Raw genomic sequence first — 20813 nt, forward strand, 5'->3', positions numbered from 1 at the left:
TGCGGACCATCTTTTTGGTGCTGCTACAGTAACTATTATAATTTGGCACCCAGGTATAAACACACAAGAAGGAATATAAACAAAAAGTTATACACCATACAGTTACATTACCACTCAGGTTACTAGTAAAAGGCACAAATAGCTCTGAAATCTGCTCAGGACTAGGCTATCACATTTTTAAATGTATTTTTTCTTGCATGCAAAATTTGTTTACTTTTTTTTGTGTCTGTAATTTACTAAACAGCACATGTTGACTTTAAACAAACAAACACAATTTCCAGAAAACTTTACACTTCCAGAAATCAAAGTAGGAATGAAGAATATTGACCAGCTCTGGGATCAAATGATTGTTTTGTTAAAAATATTTAAGGCCACAGCCAAAGTAAGCGGGAGGCTCATATGGGGACATTCCAAAATTCCACTAAAGCAGTGAGTGATCTAATCGGGATGATTGTCACGCCATGTGTATGAGAGAATTTTTTAACTAAGAGGCAGTCATGTTCGGTTGCTTGCCACTGGGGCTGGGGGGAATTATGTAGAACAAATATTGTTGATGGAAAGGGATAGGTAACAGGTGTTTTTCTTTAAAGGGAGTGTAGGAGCATTTGGTAGCTGAGGGAGAAAGGTTATGTTGAGTTATCTGTGGGTGTGGAAGGGTCCTAGCCCTGGAAACCTACTCCAGTTGATTGTGTCTCTCTCTTCTACTCATACATCTCTTCCTCTAGTTAAAGCTGAACGTAAGCCTTAGCTGCCTCTCTGCTGTGGAACATCCCAATGAAGCTGTAGTGTGCCATGAAGGCAGTAAAGCACGGGCCCCTTAAAACTCTGCTTTTGGGCTCTCTAGGCTGCACTTGGGGCAGCCAAGGCCCAAATTAAGCTTTCAAGGTAGAGCATCCTTTTACAACCACGGGCTTCCAAAATTTCCCTCGGGGTAACATGTGCCTCCTTCAGGGTGAGGGTAAGCTCCAATTTTGCTCTGATTATGCTGGCATATAACACAGGGGGTGTTTGTGGGAGCATGCCCTTAAATGAGGATAGGCACCATCTGGTGATCATAGGAGTTGGGGGTCTCCGTGCTGCACGGCTGGCTTTTGACAGTGGGGAACCCGGCGAGCTGTGGCTGGGGGCACAGAGGGGGGTGCCACCAGGCACTGCCCCGTGGGATACTCGTTCCTGGAGGAGCTCAGAGGCCAGTGCTGGGGATGGCATGCGACCCGGCTTGCGGCCGGGGCCTTGCGTGTGGCAGGGGAGTCTGAGAAAAGAGGATGGCCGCGGTTATCACCCCAGAGGGGGAAGGCAACACAGAGGAGGAATGTAGCCGCTGAGCCTTGGCACTGCCTGTCAAGGCTCCCGCCTCCCTCCCCATCTCCCGCGCTAGTGCTAGCGCCTTCCCGGACCCCAGCGAGCCCCTGTCACGTCGGTTGTTTTGTTTAGCCCGGTCTCCGCGGCTCGCTGCGCTCGGGGGAGGCGGGGAGCAAGTTGCAAGGCGCTGAGCCCGGGCCCCGCGCCCTGCCGCCCCTGAGGTGGCCCCGCGCCGAGTGCCCGGGAGCCGGGCAGCGGCCAGCCCGCCGGCTGCTGATTGACATCCCGGCCGGAGAGGAGGCGGGACCGCCGGGACCACTCTGCACGAGCGGCTGTGAGGCTCCCTCCCCTCTGGCATCTCCCCTCCCGAGGCTGGTTCCTCGCTCCCCCGTGCGCATCAGTCCCAGGCTGCTCGCCCTCCTCCCTGCGTGGCTGGCTCGGTGGGCAGGAGGGGGCAGCCTCCTGGAGGATGAAGAGCTCAGCTGGGGGCAGAAGGGCAAAGCTGCCAGGAGCTAAATGCCAGCCCAGGAACGGTAAGTGTGGGGGACCCCGGCTCCGCCTTTCCTAACGTGGGCTGCCCTCGTCTCTGTGTCTGACGGGGGGAACGACCCTCCCCATCCTCTCCATTTCCTGGGGGCAGCGAGCCGAGGCGGGTAGAGATTCCAGGTCTCTCCTTAGCGAAGCAGCAGCAGCGGGTGCTGTTTATTTTTTCCCCGGTGGAAAGGTGCAAAGACATTTGCAACCCCTCTTCTTTTAGGTGAGTAATAATAAAGTGCTGGTATGTCGCGGGGAGGGGAAGCGTTAAAGTGTTGAGGTCTGTGCAGAACGTTATTACTTATTTTGTCGCTCAGAGAATCGGGGGTAATTTCTGTCTAAGCATCTTTGCCTTGTCGGACAAGACAAGCTGTCCTGGGACAGGTCTGTGATGAAACTCCTTTAGCTGTTCCTCCTGTATTTCATTTACTCCATCCTAAGGCTGGATGGGAAAAACAGTGTTCCCATGTCTTTTGACATCTTGTTTTGATAGTGGGGTTTTTACTTGATTCAGAAGGATTTTTAAAGGTATTTATGAACAGGCAAACTTCAATAAATTTGGAAGGAGCCCTTCAAACTCTTATTGGCTCACATATTAATGATCTTAATGTCTGGAAAGAATTTTTTTAAAACACTCATCTTATGTTGTTACTTGAAAGCAGATGCATATTTCAAGGGCTAACAGTTCTTCAGAAAGCAGCTCCACACTTTGGAAATATAGGCAGTGAGCAGTTTTATATGAGCTATCACAAATAAGAGTTCAGGTTTATAACCGTCATTTACTGAATGGTGAATTCCTTTACCCAAAGACAAATCTGTTAAGTACCATTTCCTTACTGTAACACTTGGCTGTCGTTGTCTGCTTTGATGAACAAAGCCAATGGTTTATTGATACAGGTCAGATTGTTTTGAATTCTGTCTAGAATTCCTTGTAGTGGTTCATTGTCAGTGGGGTTTTAAAACCACTCTTTGGCCTAAATTAGATAAGTGTGTTTGTATAAATCCAGGGTATCTAACCACAAAAGCCAAAAATGGACCACTTAAATTATGCAGATGCAGCTTAACATGTCACATTTTACAATAATTTATGCTGTTTGTTGCCAGATGTCTTTGCCAGAAAGTAACTTTGGTGCTATTCCAATGGAGATCACTAGGCAGCCTTAAGTATTCTGTCACAGATGTATAGTACAGTGCAAGAATAGCTACACTGGTAATGACAGTTTCCTAATGAGTGAGAACTTAGTGGTATTAAGTGTGTTTTGTTGAAGACGGTGCTTGCTATGAAACTTAAATGCATGCTGTCAACCTGAGACTTAGTAGTCATTTAAAAATGAAAATTAAAAGTTGTTTCTGGTATTATACCTGAACCAGAATCCTTCTGCCAATAATCATGGTTTTACAATCACATATATTTTCTCTCTGCCCTGTTTTTCACAAACTGAAAATGGAGCCAGAGTATATAAGACTACATTTGAGAAACTCTGGAAAATGTGCATGAAGTGCTGTCAAGTTTACAAAGTAACCATATAAATACATCAAACATTCTTAATCTCTTTCAATTACAATAACTTAAAATGTTACTTGTCACAGCAGTAGTGGAAAATTCAGACAAAGCAGTGATGTTTTTTAAGTTGGTAGTGTCCCTTTAAGTTGTGAGACCCCAGTATGCACAGATATTATATAATAACCAACCACACAGGGTGAAATCCTGGCCTTATTGAAATCAAGAGGAGTTTTGCTAGAACCTGAATGGCTCAAAAGGGAATGTACTAGCTATGGAATCTGAGCCACACCCAAGCACTGGGAGTTCAAATCTAGTCATAGATAGAACTCTGAAATAAATAATGGGAGTTTTGCCATTGACTTCAGTACAGCCACGATTTCACCCACAGATTTTATTATGAGCATCATGAGGCCAAGCTGAGAGCCTTTGGCTGATGTTTTTGTGCCATTATGTCAAAGTGTATATTTACTAGACTATGTTAGTGTGATTTAAAACAGTTTTTAAATTACTTTACAATAAACTAGATATTTTAAATAAGCATTTTATTACTTCTGATCTGTTTTGGTTCTAATCTAAAACACAAAATAGTGTAATGTCTATCAGTCAGTCTGAGAGAACACTTCCTTAATACATGCGTTATGTAAAATCCATGCACCCCTAAGGTATTGTATAAATAGTAATAGCAATAAATAATGTTTAATATTAAACTACAATGTAGTGGAGCACATCTGTTTTGTATCTTATTTCATTTTCAATGGTATTTTAAAAAGACAATAATTCTTTCTGCTGCCTTCAGTTGGAAAGGTACATCAGTTTTATTTATGTAGGGCATTTGTTGTACACTAACAGCCCCAAATGATGGCAAAGACAAATGTTAGGATAATTTGTATGATCTAATGCTAATTATGTGGTGCACTGAGTACTAGAAAATGTGTGTACAAAAATCTTAGAGTGTTGTTCTAGGACACTTTTTTTAAATTTTAAATCTTCAACTTCAAAGAAACACTTTATTTTCTAAGTGAGACATTCTCAGATAAATGTTAGCATCTCTTAAGAATACTGATTATTTCTCTGTCAGTATAATGAAACTACTTAAAATGCTTAGGTTACAAAGAATATAGGGATTACAAGAGGCAAGCAGGATGTGTATGCACACACACATATATAAAAATGCAATCTTGTAAATTGTTATAAATATATAGATTGTAACATTTAGTTTAAACATATAATGTATGTTTGTTTGTGTGTTCACGTGTATTCAAATAAAATTGCAATTTGTACTTGTTCCAACAATTTTATGTATTTATTTCTTTTTTTTAGCAGCAAACAGACTTGGACAGTTGGCTTATTGGTGCATGCATAGAATTATCATAATGGTATTTGTAGAGGTCCTGTGGGAAACAAGTACCAGTCACATCTCAGAGTAGTAAAGGGAGCTATTAGGAAGTTGGAAAATCATGCTGTTTCTTCCTGTTCTGTTCTCTTGTTTTGCTGTGAAGCAAAAATCATTGGCCACAAACTCAGTTGGTGTAAATTGTCTTGGCTGTCTTGACCTCACTGGATCTATTCCACTTTATACCACCCGAGGATCTGGCCCAATATGCCTATGTACTTTTGGATTCAGAGAAATTTGGCTGATTTTTCTTCTGCTAGTAAGAATCTCTTTGCCAAATTTTCATTTGAAGGCTCCAATTTTCCTGTGAGATGCTGAGCACCTTCAATTGACAATGAACCTACTAGGAACTGAGAAAACTCAGCACCTCATAGAATCAAGCCATAAACATTCAATATCCTTCTAAATTCCCCTTCTCTCTATAAGCAAGCACATGCTGTTTTATTATGGAGCAACTCATTACCAAATGTGCATGGGTAAAGCATAGAAATAATAGAAATGTAGGACTGGGAGGGACCTTGATAGATCTAGTCCAGTCCCCTGCACTAAGGCAGGACTAAACATTATCTAGACCATCCCTGACAGGTATTTGTCTAATCTGTTCTTAAAAATCTCCAATGACATAGATCCCACAACCTCCGTAGGTAATTTGTTCCAGTGCTTAACTACCCATATAATTAAGAATTTTTCCCTTATGTCTACCTTAAATCTCCCTTCCTGCAAATTAAGCCCATTAATTCTTGTCTTGTCCTCAGTGGTTAAGGAGAACAATTTTACTCCTGGAGGAATTCTGTGCCACTGTGCGCATGCAGAATTCATGTCATCTGCAGATTTCTTTGCCTGCCCGCAGAAAAATGACTTCTGATGGGGAAGCAAAGGGAAGCTGCAAGAGTCACCATGCACCCGTCCCCAGAAGTTCAGGCATATCATTTCAGGTTTACAGAGAAGCTGGCAGAGAGGTAAATCACCGTGTGTGTCTGTGGAGCTGGTGCTGGGGACACCCTGGCCTGTGGCGTCTACTCTGCATTGGGTTCAACTGCTAGTCCTGGCTGAGTTGGGGTGAGTGAAGATGGGACTTCCTCTTTCCCTGCAAGGAGTGGCCAGGCCTGGACCAGGTTAGACCCTTCCTTAGAAACCTCCCCTGTCTGCAGAAAGCTCCAACCCCACCCCATTTGCTTCCTGCCCCCTTCGCTCCTCAGCCACAGGGGAGCGGTGACTGTATGGGGAACTGCTCTCCTGTCCACCCAACCCCCTATGTACCCCCCATACCAAAGCCCTCCCACCAAGCCTCACCCTGCACCCAGAACCCCACCACTGAGCCGTAGTCCCTGCATTTGTAGCCCCCCCAATAACCACCCCTCATCAAGCTCCACCCCCCTGCATCTGGACCCCCATTCCTGCACCCAGACCACTCCCCGGTGAGGTCCCCACATTTGAACCCCCACTCAGATGAGCCCCACTCCCTGTGCCTGGACTGCCCCAGTGAGCTACACAGACCCCTACTCTACTGAGCCCCAAACAGCTGCACCTGGACCACAACCCCACCAAGCTCCCCTCCCCCAGCACAAACCCTCTGCTGAGCCCTCCACACTCAGGCCCCCCTACCGAGCTCCATCCCACCACACCCAGATCTCTCCTGATGAGCCCCAACAACCTTCACTTGGACCCCCTTGCAGAGTCCCATTGCACCTTCACCCAGAATGGTCCAATGAGCACCGGTGTATCAGGAGGCTTCCTGCACCTGGACCCCCACTAAGATGCCTGCATACAAAATCCTCTCACCCCACATCCCACACCAAGCCCCTCCACACTTGGATCCTGCCAGACAGAGCCTGCCTGCCCTCACCTGGCATGGAAAGACAGGGCCCTGGAGTGTTTCTGAAGTAGGCCTGGCCCTTGCGCAGTGTCAGGGTTGGGTGCAGCCTCACTGTCGAGTCTGTGTCCTGGGGGTGAGGTGCTGCAGGGTGATCTCCACCTCTATGCATCCAGTGGCCTGTGTTCCCCATTGCCATGAAAGAGCCTTCATATTTATTTATTGACAAAATTTGCAGACTTTTAAAATATTATCTGCAGAATTTTATTTTTTGGTGCAGAATTCCCTCAGGAGTAAACAATTTATCACCCACCTCTTTATAACAATCTTTTACGTACTGAAAGACTGTTATGTCTCCCTTCAGTCTTCTCTTCTACAGCCTAACCAAACCTAGTTTTTTCAATCTTTCCTGGTAGGTCACGTTTTCTAGACCTTTAATAATTTTTTTTGCTCTCTTCTGGACTCTCCAATTTGTCCACCTCTTTCCTGAAGTGTGGTGCCCAGAACTGGACACAATAGTCCAGTTGAGGCCTAATCAGTGTTGAGTAGAGTGGAAGAATTACTTATTTTGTCTAGCTTACAATGCTCCTGCTAATACATTCTAGAATGATGTTCACTTTTTTCGCAACAGTATTACATTGTTGACTCATATATAGTTTGTGATCCACTATAACCCCCAGATCCTTTTCTGCAGTACTCCTTCCTTAATTAGGAAGTTGGGAAATCATGCTGTTTCTTCCTGTTCTTTCACTTTGCTGTAAAGCAAAAAGAGTTGACCACAAACTTAGTTGGTGTAAATTGTCTTGGCTGCCTTGACCTCAGTGGAGCTATAGTGGACCTCAGAGGGCAATCATTTCCCATTTTGTATTTGTGGAATTAATTATTCCTTCCTAAATGTACTACTTTGCGTTTGTCCTTATTTAATTTCATCCTATTTATTTCAGACCATTTCTTCAGTTTGTCAAGGTCATTTTGAAATCTAATCCTATCCTCCAAAGTGCTTGCAACCCCTCCCAGCTTGGTGTCATCTGCAAACTTTATAAGTGCAATCTCTATGCCATTATTCAAATAATTTATTAAGATATTGTATTGAACTGGACCCAGGACAGGTCCTTGTGGGATCCCACTCGGTATACTATTTCACCTTGATTGTGAACCATTGATAATTACTCTCTCAGGGAAAGTCTACACTACAGCACTACATCGGTGCGGCTGCAACGATGCAGCTGTGCCACCGTAGTGCGTCTGGTGAAGACATGCTATGGTGATGGGAGAGCGCTTTCCCATCAGCATAATTACTTCATCTCGGCGAGAAGCATAAGCTATGTTGGTGGGAGAAGGTCTCCTGCCGACATAGCTCCAGTGTGGACAGTGCAAAACTTGCATCACTCAGGGTTGGGAGGGGGGAGCTTTTTCACAATCCTGATGACATAAATTAGATTGACTTAACCGATAGTGTAAACCTGCCCTCAGTACGTTTTTTTAACCAGTTATACACCCATCTTATAGTAGGTTTATCTGGGCTATATTTCCCCAGACCGTATCAAAAGCCTTAGTAAAATCAAGATATATCCCAACTATTGCTTCCCTCCTATTACCCTGTCAAAGAAGGATATTAAATTGGTTTGACATTTGTTTTTGACCAATCCACGTTGACTGTTACTCATCACCTTATTAATTTCTTGGGGCTTACAAATTGATTGATTATTTGCTCCATTATCTCTTTGAGTACTGAAGTTAAAATTTCCTGGATTGCCCTTATTCCACTTTTATAGATAGATACTGTATTTGTCTTGTTCTGATCCTCTAGGATCTCTCCTGTCCTCCATGAGTTGTCAAAGGTAATCAGTAATGGTTCAGAGATCTCTTCAGCCAGTTCCATAAATAGTCTAGGATGTATTTTGTCAGGCCCTGCTGAATTGAAGACATCTAACTTGTTTAAGGCCATGTATACATTATAAAGTTTTGCCAACACAAGCTTTGTCATCATTATAGCCACTGCAGTTAGTATATCTTTTGTGCATGTACATACTTGGCTTCTTGCACTGGCACTGTGTATACACACCAGGATTGCTTGTGTTAATGCAAAGTGAGGTGCATCCTGGGTAGGAATTCCAGTGTGCAACCTCTACCATTCAGTGCACTGTATTTTTGGATATTTTGGGTAATGCAAGGTGGGGCAGAAATGACATGTGCAGGGGTGACTGGGAACAAGGATTCAACTTCCCATAATACAGTGTTCTCCACCCCATAATATCTCTGTAACATGATTTTTGTGCCTATTTTGAATTTCCCATGAACCCACATGGGACTTGTTGCTGTTTGCCATCTCTGACAGAAGTATGGAGTCTGCACAGCTCTGCACTATTTTCATGAGCGTTGTAAGCACAGGACACACAATCCTCCAGTATTTGCAGAATTGCAAGAAGAACTGCAAGAAGCAGGACAATTTCCTGGTGGCCATATTGCTATGGAACATAGCAAGAACCAATTCAAGGTTGTTGTTGATGTTCACGGAACAGCTGCAATTGATAGAGCACCACTTCTAGGCCCAAGAAATAAGCACTGATTGGTGGGATTACATCATAATTCAGGTTTGGAATGATGAGCTGTGGCTGTAGAACTTTTGGATGCTCAAGGCCACATTACTGGATCTGTGTGCTGAGCTCACCCCACCCATCCAACTCCAGGAAACCAAAATGAGAGCTGCACTGACAGCAGAGAACAAGGGGTAAGCACAATGTGGACACGTGCAATGCTGGATTGCTACTGGTCAGTGGGAAGTCATCCCAAAGTGGAAAAATCCACTGTGGGGGCTGTTGTCATGCAAGTGTGCATGGCCATTAATTATCTATGCAAGACAGTGACTCTCAGCAATGTGTAGGACATGGCTTTGCAGCTTTGGGGTTTCCAAGCTGCAGTGGAGCAACAGATGGAATGTACATCCCTACATGGGCTCCAGAGCACCTTTGGAAGAGTACTTCAACAGAAAGGGTTGGCTGATTAAGGAAGGTGCATGATCTCACATCTTTAAGAATACAGGGCTGTTCAGAAAGCTACAAACAGGAAACTTCTTTCCCAACTGGCAGATTACCATTGGCAATGCTGAAATGCCAGTAGTGATCCTGGCAGATCCTGCTTACCCTTTGCTCCCCGGCTCATGAAACCTTACATTGGCTGCCTTGACAGCACTAAGGAATGATTCCTCTATGGGCTCAGGAGTTGCAGAATGATAGTTGAATGTGCTTTTGCTAGTTTGAAAGACTGCAATATTCGCCCTCCAGGCCTTCTGTTGAAGGTCTGATGCTGCACTGGCTTGCAGATCCTCCCATGCCCTTTCCCCCTCCTCCCTATCTGGCTCAGGCATTCCACTAGTGTGGAGGGGGAACCCCTCAAGGCTACACAGCTGCAGCTTCAGATAAAACACAGAGATAATGTTGTCACTGTAATGGGAATGGGAAGAGAAACTTAAGATTCAGAACTCCATCCTTCTCTTGCTCCCCTAAAGTGTTAAGCAAGAGATGCTCATTTACACTTCTGCTCTGGAGTGCTTGTACCCGGTGCCACACAGCTCAAGCCGTGGTGTGTATGACACACCAGGGGTGAGGGAAATGAGGAGGGAATTGCTTGGTTCCATGAAACTATGTGTCTAGGGCACTGGCACTGAATTTTCCACAGGTGGTGATGGTTTTAACTGATATTTCACTCCTGAGGGTAACAAAGGCAGAGAAAGCACAGCTGCTGCTGGTGTCCTGAACTTGCCTGGGCCTGTATGCTGCTAGCCTGTTTACTACACTGGTACCTGCTGAAGTCATTGCAGACTGGCGTGGGAGTGTCCCTATCATGGAGGAATAATTAAGGCTGCTATCCCTAGAAAACTTTGGGAGAGGATTGGAGTGTACTTCCATGGAAGTTTCATCAAGATCTCTCTGGAGGATTCAAGGAACATCTGTGCATACATAAACAAATTGCTATGCATGTCCGTCCACCACCCATCCCTGCCTAACTCAAGAGGAGGATGAAAAGTAGATAGCAGCTCTACCTTTCTTTGTTCTACCACTACCTCTTGTAGTATAACTAAATTAATGAAAAGTCAATAGCTGTCTCCTGCTAAGTTGGGGGCTCCATCATTGTACTGGGAAATTTATTTACGTACTTACCTGAGGTTCTGTCCCCTGCATCAGTCTCCTGCACGCTCAACTGCAAGGACTGGCTGTATTGTGGTGGAATCAAAAACAGATCCTGGCTCATGGCACAGCCGGAACCTATGGTCACCAGTTCCCCATCCTCCTCCTCCTCACTGTTCATGGCAAAGGTCTCTGACTCAGGCCATGTCTACACCAACATTTATGTCAGCAAAACTTTTATTGCTCAGGGATGTGAAAAAAATAACACCCCAAGCAGTATAAATTTCGCCAGCATAAGTGGTAGTGTGCACAGAACTATGATGACAGGAGAGAGTCTCCTGCCAATATAGCTACCACCACTCATTGCGGGTGGTTTAATTATGTCGACAGAGAGCGCTCTCCTGTTGACATAGAGCGGCTACATGAGAGATCTTACACTGGCACAGCTGCATTGGTATCGCTGTGCTGCGGTAACCTCTCTTGTGTAGACATAGCCTTAGGCTCCTCAGAGACATTTATGGTGGTGGGGTTTCTGCCAGAATGGCAATTAGTGGGTCTGCAGGTCAGCACCAGATTGATTGGTGGCCTCCTGGTGTGCCTGTCATAGTTCCTTGGCTTTCGAGCAGCACTGCTGTTGGTCCCTGTCTGACCCCTTCTCCTGCCTCCTCGAAGCAATCTGCTCATAGTTGTTCACATTTCTACAGCTGGTTTGGAACCATGCCTGCACAACGTCTCATGGGCCAAGGAGATCCGATACCTCCTGTCTTCTACAGACTGGAATGCGTCTGAAGTGTGTAGTCAGTTGGGCAGTTGTGCACAACAGAGAGCAGACAGAGGTGTGTTCACCAAGCTGGACAACCAGGAAAGGGCATTTCAAAAATTCAAAAGCATTAATTTTAATTTTAAGCCTGCCTTAATTGATTCTAGCAGCTTCTTGATTGGCTGCAGGTGTTCTAATTAGCCTGTCTTAGTGGTCTCCAGAAGGTTCCTGATTGTTCTGGAACTTTCCCTGTTACCTTACCCAGGGAAAAGGGACCTGGTTAATCAGGGACCAATAGCTCTCCCTTTGATTACTCTCCCGTAGCCCTCTGGCCTGGAGCGAGAAGGAGGGAGAGGGCTGTTGCTGATACTGCTGCTGTTAGGCCCTGGGCTCTCCCTGCTGCTGTTGCTGCTCCATCTGCTCCCCTGGCCAGGCCAGACACCCTCCCACCCGCCCCGGTTCTCTGCTACCTGGTTGCTGGCCAGCTGCTGGACCCCCCATCCTTGGGTGCTGCTACTGCTCCAACTGCAGCCCCTTGGGGGGGGCTACTGGCCCACTCCACAGAGGGGGGAGTGAGGGACTCCAGCCATTGCTGCTGTGGACACCACCACCACCTGAGAGGGGTCCTTTCTGCCTACCTGGCCCACCACCTGGAGTTCCTGGAGCTGCTGCTGCAGAGTCTGCTGCCTGGAGCTGCTGGTGCCCCGAGGAGGACCATCTACCAGTGTGGGAGCACCTAGAGACTGCAGACCAACGTGGAGGGGGCCTTTTGACCTGAGTGACTTCAAACTGTGCTCTTGTGGTGAAGATTTTGACTGTGTTTGTAGGGACACAGGGGGTGTGGTGTGGAGCTGCCCCCCAATCCATCTGTGTCCCCCTCAACCCCCACCACTATCACTACCGTTGCCCCCTCCACAACCCCCACACTACCACCACCGTTGCCCCCTCCACAACCCCCACACTACCCCCACCGTTGCCCCCTCCACAACCCCCACTGGCTGTTTACCATCTGCCTCAGCTCTTGCCTCTGGACTCAGCTGCTTGCTTGGTTTGCTACGCCCTATTTCCACCCTTTGGGCCAGAAGCAGCAGCCAGCCTAAACAGACTTTGTGCAAGCACACGTCCCCCCCCCCCCCCCCGGACTGCCCACCCCACAGCTTTTCCCCTTGCTACCTGCCCCATTTGCCCTTTGCAGCCTTTGCTTCCCCTTTTGCCCCAGCCCCCCCTTACTAGCTTCAGTTTGTTTGCCTGCCCTGCCCATTTCCCTCTGCAGCCTTTGTTTTGTTTGCCCCGCCCCAGCCTCTGAAGCTAGCCCCTTGGTTTCCCTGATCTAACTCCAGCCCACTTAGCCCCTTGCGCCCTCCCATGCGCTTGTGCCACTCCCCTTTTTTAGTTTAAATCCTCTTCACTGCACCCCCAATGCTGTTGTATTCCCCCCTGTCCTAGTGCAGCTAGAGGAGCTGGAATCCCACCCAGTGTTGGTTATTTCCCCTAACTCCTGATTGCGCCCCCGTCCAGCCCTCCCCCTTTGGCGCCCTCCTCCCCTGCCTGCAGCCTAGGGGGGAGGAGTGGTTGACCTGCTTCCCCTTTCCCGTCCTACTTCTGGTGTCTCCCCTCCCTCCCTGCTCACAATGGCGGAGGATGAGACGGGTGGGGCCCCTCCAGAAAACCCCACTGTCCCTCCCCCACCTGCCACCCCATTGCCCCCCCCAAGCCTCTACCTCCGCTGCCGCAGCCGAACCACCTGCTATTGCCCCTGCTGGGGCACCGGCTGCGGTGGACACCTGAACGACCTCCCTTGCTGCCACGTCCCTCGCTCCCTCCGACTCTGGGGAAGCCCCCGCAGCCAGCAGGAAGGGCCAAGGAAAAAAGGAGGGTAAGGGCCCCACAAAAAAGAGGAAGCTCTCCATGGCAGTGGCTGCCCCTACTGCTGTGGCCCTACCGCTGCGGCCCCACCACTGGCCGCGGCGTCCCTCCCCGCTGTTCCCTCCACCAGCTCTGCGGGTGTCCCTCCCCTAGCCCCCAGGTCATACGCCCAGGTGGCGACAGCCCCCACGCCTACCACTAGGTCATCTTTCCCACCCACCGCCTCCGCACCACCTATAGCGGCCGGGGCCCCTTCCCGACCTTGACCAGGAAGCACGGCGTTCGTTGCCTCCTGGTGCCCGCCTTGCCCCACATGCAGGCGTTGGCGAGGGTGGTGCGGCCCACGGCCCTTGTGGCGGCCTCCAAAATGTACAGAAAGGTTGTCTTCTTCTTAGCATCGGAAGCCGCCACCCAGGAGGTGGTGGAGAAGGGCCTGGCGGTGGGGGACGTGTTCGTCCCCCTAGAGCACTAGGGAACCGGGGCGTCCATCTAGTCCTGACTTCTGTCCCTCCCTTTCTTCCCAGTGCCGCCCTGTTACCCGCCCTCTCTACCCATCTCCGTTGTCAGTCCTCTCCCACTGGGCTGCAAAGACCCCGCCCTCCGTCACGTCCTCTCGTTCCGCTGGCAGGTGCAGCTTCAACTGTCACCGATGGCACGTGATGGAGAGGCGCTTGAGGGGTCATTCTTGGTCCCCTACCAAGGGGCCCATTACTGGATGCACTACTCCACAGGGGAGGCCCGGTGCTACCTCTGCTGGGCGATGGGGCACGACCGGAGGGACTGCCCCTTGGCCCGGCAAGGAGGAGCATCCGGGACCCCTGAGCCCTGGCAGGGCACCGGCCCTGTCATCGCCAGCGCCCCTGGCTGCCCGGCACCCAAAGCCACCCCTCCTCCTTCCCAGTCCACCATTGCTCCCACTTGGGCCCAAGGGGCACCTCTCCCACTGTGCCCAGATGAGCGGGAGAACCCCGCCTCTGCTGCATACAATCTGGCGGGGCCTGTGGAGGAGGGTGCGGCAGGGACACCGCCGGCCATGGGAGAGGGCCCACCCCGGGGGAATCTTTCCTCCCTTGTGCTGCTCCACTGTTACTCCCCCCCGTCCCTGAGCCATCACCTCTGTCCCCTGACATGACCCCTGCTACCCAGCCCCTCCACTCCTTCCATCCGATGCGGAGGCCCCCCGGAAGACCAGGAAGGGAGCACTGATGCCGAGCCTTTCGCTTTGCCCATGGGTGTGTTCCATCCACCGGTACCGGCTGGGGAAGACGTGGCAGCACCGGAAAGTAGTATCTCCCCTCCACAGGAGTCCCTCCTCTCCGAGGCCCCTGAAGGAGCCCCTCCTGCCCTGGTACCATCTGAAGCCCCTGTGAGCCCCGAGGCGATGGTTGCTTCGGGTGCCAGCGGGGAGAACCTGGGGGTGGTGGAAAGCGATCTCCCATCCATATATGAGGAGATGGAGGCCCTGGGTCTCACCCTGGTCACCCAGGGGGAGGACAACTCTTTGCCAGTGGGCCTTGATCTGGGTGACCTCACTCCAGCCCCCCTTTTCCCATGCTCCCTCCCACTGACCGTTGCTTCTACTCCCACCTCCGAGGAGCCCCTGGAGTCCTCCATCAACCCGGCCGCAGAAGGCACCCCGCTGACGGCTGCTGGGCCTGTTCAGACAACATCCAATGCCATGCAACCGGGACCTGAGCCACCAGGGGCACCCCTCGTTCGTGTGGAGCAATCAACCTCCTTCCTGGGGGGGTGGGGCTTTACAGAAGACAGTCCACCTCCTGATGCAGTGGCTGCCAAACCCCCTGTAGAGCCTGTGCCCGGCATCGCTGAGAGCCCCATCCTCATCCCCCCCCAACCCTTGAGCCTGACCGGAAGGTTCTACCACCCAGCTGCTTGGCTTCTGAAGCCCAGACTTTCACCTCTGCCCCTGCCCTTGTCCCTGATCCCGGCCCTGCCCTTGATGCTGACCCTGTCCCTATCCCTTCCACCTCCCGCGATGTTATTGCCAGCCTTGGGTCTCTCTCCTTCCCTTTTCCAGCAAATGACCCCCAGGGAGCAGCCTTTGTGTTTCCCTGTCCCAACCCACTAGGGGCTGCTATCTTCCCTCCGCTGCCCCCTATTGCCCCAGGGTTTGAGGCGGGCCGCGTGGCACCAGTCCATCGGGTGCCCTGTTGGGGGTCCGCACCTTGCCTGCCTGTCTCGGTGGGCCACAGGGCTGTGCCAGGGGATGACCAGGAGACAGTAATCCCACCCCCCCATGCGCTGCGAGAGGAGCTGCGGGAGTTTTTAGAAGATGTCCGTGGCTCCCGCAACAAGGTACAGCTTGCTCTCCAGCAATGGGGGGGGACTTTCATCAGATCCTCCGGGCCGAAAGGGCCCTTATGGGGGGAGGGTAAAAAGACCGGGAAGCAGCCTACCAGTGGGTCCGTGGCTTCCGTGACTCATTGCTCACCTACGGGGTAGGTCATGGTTTGCTGCGTGGCCCAATGGGGGCTGGGCAAGCATCCCTGCCGGCGAGGATTCCCCCCAGCCCTCCTCATGGCACCGCTCATCTTCGCAACATTGAACACCAGGGGCTGTAGGATAGGTCTCTTCAGGTCCCAGGTGCTCTCTTTCCTTTGGGAGAACAGGTACTCTGTGGTCTTCCTGCAGGAGACCCATACGGATCCGGCCGCCGAAGACAGCTGGTGGCTGGATTGGGGGGACAGGGTCTACTTTAGCCATCTCACAGTTCGTACAGCTGGAGTGGCGACCCTGTTCTCCCCCAACCTATGGCCCAAGGTGCTAGGGGTCGCCGAGGCTGTGCCGGGCCTCCTGCTGCACCTCTGGGTCCATATGGAGGGGCTCATGGTCAACCTCATTAACATCTATGCCCTGACATCGGGCCCAGAGCAGCTGCAATTCTATCAGCAGGCGTCCGCCTTCCTCGGCACCTTGGATCCACATGAGTGCCTGGTCCTGGGTGGGGACTTTAACACCACCCTCGAGGAGCGGGACCACTCGGGGACCAAGCAGTGCCCGACTGCCGCGGACGTCCTCCGGGAGATAGTCAAACACCACTCCCTGGTGGATGTCTAGTGCGACCACCACCCGGATGACATTTGCATGTTCACCTTTGTCCGGGTGGAGGCCCATCGGTCGCGCCACTCCCGGTTGGCATTTATTTATCACGCTTCCACATATCTCCCACATTTATTTATCACGCTTCCACCTTTCACGAGCCCACTCCTCCTGCATCCGGCCGACCCCATTTTCTGACCATCATTTAGCCACTGTGACAGCCTCTCTCTGCGCGGAGAGGTCAGGGCGGGCCTATTGGCATTTCAACAACAGCTTGTTGGAGGATGTGGGCTTCATGACATCCTTCCGGGAGTTCTGGCTGGCCTGGCGAGGGCAGCGGCGTGCCTTTCCCTTGGCGCAGTGGTGGTGGGACCTGGGGAAGGTGCGCGCCCGGCTCTTCTGCCGTGACTACACCCGGGGCGCCAGCCAATGGAGGGATGAGACGATAGAGCAGTTGGAACGGGAGGTCTTAGAGCTGGAGAGGCGCCTGGCTGCCAGCCCCGACAATCTGCCCCTCTGCGGAGCGTGCCGGGAGAAGCAGGAGGCGCTCCGGTCCCTCGAGGACCATTGGGCCCGGGGTGCCTTTGTTCGATCCCGCATCTGCCTCCTTCGGGAGATGGATCAGGGCTCCCGCTTCTTCTATGCCCTGGAGAAAAAGAGGGGGCAAAGAAACATGTCACCTGCCTTCTGGCAGAAGTCGGCACCCCCCTCACGGATCCGGTGGAGATGTGCAGGATGGCGAGAGCCTTCTACGCAAGCCTTTTCTCCTTGGATCTGACCGATCCTAACGCTTGCAGAGTGCTCTGGGAGGAGCTCCCTACGGTCAGTGCGGGTGACCGAGACTGGCTAGGGCTGCCTCTCACTCTGGCCGAGTTCTCGGAAGCCCTCTGTCGCATGCTCACCAATAAATCTCTGGGCATGGATGGGCTGACCGTGAAGTTCCACCGTGTGTTCTGGGACGTCCTCGGCCCAGACCTAGTCACCATCTGGGCCGAGTCTTTGCAGAGCAGGGTCCTCCCTCTTTCGTGCAGGCGAGCTGTACTCGCCTTATTGCTGAAGAAGGGGGACCTCCGATTTACGAAATCGGCGTCCCGTCTCGCTCCTCAGCACGGACTACAAAGTCATAGCAAAAGCCATCTCGCTGCGGCTAGGGTCCGTGCTGGTGGACGTGGTCCACCCAGACCAGACCTACACCGTTCCGGGCTGCAGCATCCTTGAGAACCTGTATCTGGTGCGGGACCTCTTGGAACTTGGGTGTAGGGATGGTCTGTCATTTGCCCTCCTGTCCTTGGATCAGGAGAAGGAGTTCGACAGGGTGGATCACGGGTATCTCCTGAGCACTCTGCGAGCATTTGGCTTCAGTCCCCAGTTTGTGGGTTTTCTCCGGGTGCTGTACGCCTCCGCAGAGTGTCTGGTCAGGCTCAACTGGACCCTGACCGAATCAGTCAGCTTTGGGTGAGGAGTATGGCAGGGGTGCCCCCTCTCGGGCCAGCTGTATGCTCTGGCGATTGAGCCCTTCCTCTATCTCCTCCGCAGGAGTTTGACAGGGTTGGTGCTGTGGGAGCCAGAGCTGTGGCTGGTTCTGTCAGCGTACGCTGATGACGTGCTCCTTGTGGTCCAGGACCGGGTGACTTGGCGTGGGTGGAGGCTTGCCAGGCATCTATTCAGCAGCCTCCTCTGCCTGGGTCAACTGAGTCAAGAGCTCTGGCCTGGTGGTCGGGGACTGCTGGAAGGCGAGCTCCCTCCCACCTTCACTTCAGGCCATCCGGTGGAGCGTGGGTCTGCTGCTCTATCTCGGCGTTTACCTTTCTGCCACACATCCCTCTCCGTCGGAGAACTGGCAAATTTAGAGGGCAGGGTGATAGAGCGGCTCCGGAAATGGACAGGACTACTCCGGTGCCTCTCCCTTTGAGAGAGGACACTGGTGCTCAATCAACTAGTCCTGTCCATGCTCTGGTACCGGCTGAACACCTTGGTCCTGGCCCCGGGTTTCCTGGCCGACCTCCGGACATTGATTCTGGAGTTCTTTTGGTCAGGACTGAACTGGGTCCCTGCAGGGGTTCTCCATCTACCCCTGGAGGAGGGAGGGCAGGGTCTGAAGTATCTGCACACTCAGGTCCATGTCTTCCGTCTCCAGGCCCTGCAGAGGCTCGTTTACAGTGCAGGTAGTCCGGTGTGGAGCTTACTGGCGCACACCTTCCTGCGCCGCTTCTGAGGGCTCCGATACAACTGGCAGCTCCTTTATCTCCATCCGAGAGGTCTTCCGCGAGACTCTCCGGGCTGCCGGTCTTCTACCAGGACCTCCTCTGGCCCTGGAAACTGCTTTCAATGACCAGGTTTGTGGCGGCCACTGAGGGGGCAGATCTCCTCGCGGAGCCCCTGCTACACAACCCCCAGCTTCGCGTGCAGGTGGCGGAGTCCCCCTCAGTGCGCCAGAGGTTGGTCCTGGCAGAAGTCACAAGAGTCGGAGACCTCCTGGACTATGACCAGGGAGACTGGTTGGATCCCCTGACGCTCGCTCAGCGCATGGGGCTCTCCAGACTTCGTACTCCCCGATGCGTACTTCAGGAGGTGAGAGCCGCTTTGCTGCCCGCTGCTCAGGTTTACCTCAACCGGGTCATGCACAAGGGCGTGCCCCGCCCACCCTCCACCCCAAGCCTGCTGGACCTTTTCATCGGGCCCCTGCCCTGTGGACCCAACTAATCTCCCCACTCCTTCACCGTGAGCTGGCTGCACGAGCTGCAGCCAATCTGCTTCCAGACCGCGCCAAGGAAACATCTATACATGCTCATGCTCCATACCCTTCACTCCCTTACCCTCGCCCTGATACAAAATGGTGGGACCTCCTGCCATCTTTGGAGGGTGAGGAGCCCCGGTGGGCCAGCCTATATTCCACCTTGGTCCCGAGGCCCACCGGGGATATCAGTTGGCAGCTCCTTCATGGAGCTGTGAGCACAGGCATGTACTTGGCATGGTTCACCCCTATCCCAGACACCTGCCCCTTTTGCAGCATGAGGAAAACCCTGGCACACATATATTTGGAGTGTGCCAGGCTGCAGCCCCTATTCTGGCTTCTCACCAATACTTTATTACACTTTTGGTTGCACTTTTCCCCTCACCTTCTTATTTATACACTCCCTATCCGCGGCCCCACAAAGTCACAGGATCTCCTGGTCAACCTCCTCCTGGCCCTGGCTAAAATGGCCATCTATAAAACCAGAGTGAGGAGGTTGGCTGATGGAGTCTCCTGTGACTGTGGGGCCTATTTCTGATCTGGGCAGAGTTCCTCTGGGCGGCGTCCACTGATTCCCTTGATGCCTTTGAGGAGCAGTGGGTGCTGTCCGGGGTTCTCTGCCTGGTGTCTCCGTCCAGTTCCCTTCATTTGACCCTTTGACCACACTCCTGTTCCTGTTATTTCATTAGTTGTCCCCCATATTTATTTGGTGTCCAGGTCCTGTGGATCCCCCTCTTAGGCTGGTGGGGGGGATCCTTTAGCAGTGATTGGAGGGTGTGGGTGTGTATGTATGTGTATATATATATAGTGTGTGTGTGTGTGTGTATACATATTTTCATCCTTTGTCATTTCACCTAGTTTCAGCTTTTTGTATGACTTTTTATTTTGAGGTTCAGGTCACTGAAGAGATGGATAAGCTAGGGTGGTCTCTTAACATATTTCCTATCTTTCCTGTGCATTGGGATAGTTTGCTTTTGTGCCCATAGTAATGTGTCTTCCAAAAACTGTCAGCTGTTGTGAACTCTTTTTCTCTTTGCTTCCCACAGGATCTTACCTTCCCATTCTCTGAGTTTGCTAAAGTTTGCCTTCTTGAAATCCATTGTCTTAATCCTGCTGTTTCCCCCCCCCCTGCCATTCCTTAGAATCATGATCTTTATAATTTTGTCTCTCACCCAAGCTGCCTTCTACTTCAAAATTCTTAACCAATTTCTTCCTATTTGTCAGAATCAAATGTAGAACAGACTTTCCCCTTGGCGCTTTCTCCACCTTTTGCAATAAAAAGTTATCTCCAGTGCATTCCATGAAGTTGTTGGATAATCTATGCCCTGTTGTATTATTTTCCCAACAGCTGTCTAGGTAGTTGAAGTCCCCCAATACCACCAAGTCCTGTGCTTTGCATAATTTTGTTAGTTATTTAAAAAAACCTCATCTACCTTGTCTTCCTGGTTAGGTCGTCTATAGTAACCCCATACTATTATCACCCATGGTTTTTTTACCCCTTTTATCCTTACCCACAGCCTTTCAACAGGTGCCTCCAACTTCTATCTCAGCCTCAGTGCAAATGTATAGATCTTTGATCTACAGGGAAACACCTCCTCTCTTTTCCCTGCCTGTCCTTCCTGTACAAGCAGTACCATTCTGTACTAATATCCCAGTCATGTGAATTATTCCACCAAGTCTCTGTGATGCCAATTTTCTCATAATTGTGATTATTCCCTAG

The 20813-nt window shown here is 51.0% G+C and overlaps 1 protein-coding gene across 2 annotated transcripts in view; it reads left to right on the forward strand.

The window, feature by feature from the left end:
- The first annotated feature begins 1658 nt into the window (after window positions 1–1658).
- The window catches only part of ZNF385D (zinc finger protein 385D), a 623117-nt gene continuing 603962 nt past the window's right edge, over window positions 1659–20813 (forward strand). The window contains exon 1 of one of the 2 annotated variants that reach the window (XM_073333495.1): window positions 1659–1835. In XM_073333495.1, the coding sequence (XP_073189596.1) occupies window positions 1772–1835 (64 nt within the window). In that variant the 5' untranslated portion in view covers window positions 1659–1771. Of the gene's footprint in view, window positions 1836–1957; window positions 2060–20813 lie in introns of those variants that run through there. The other variant, XM_073333496.1, reaches the window with a different exon arrangement.

This window comes from Lepidochelys kempii, chromosome 2 (genome assembly GCF_965140265.1).
Source record: "Lepidochelys kempii isolate rLepKem1 chromosome 2, rLepKem1.hap2, whole genome shotgun sequence".
Taxonomy (NCBI): Eukaryota; Metazoa; Chordata; order Testudines; family Cheloniidae; genus Lepidochelys; species Lepidochelys kempii.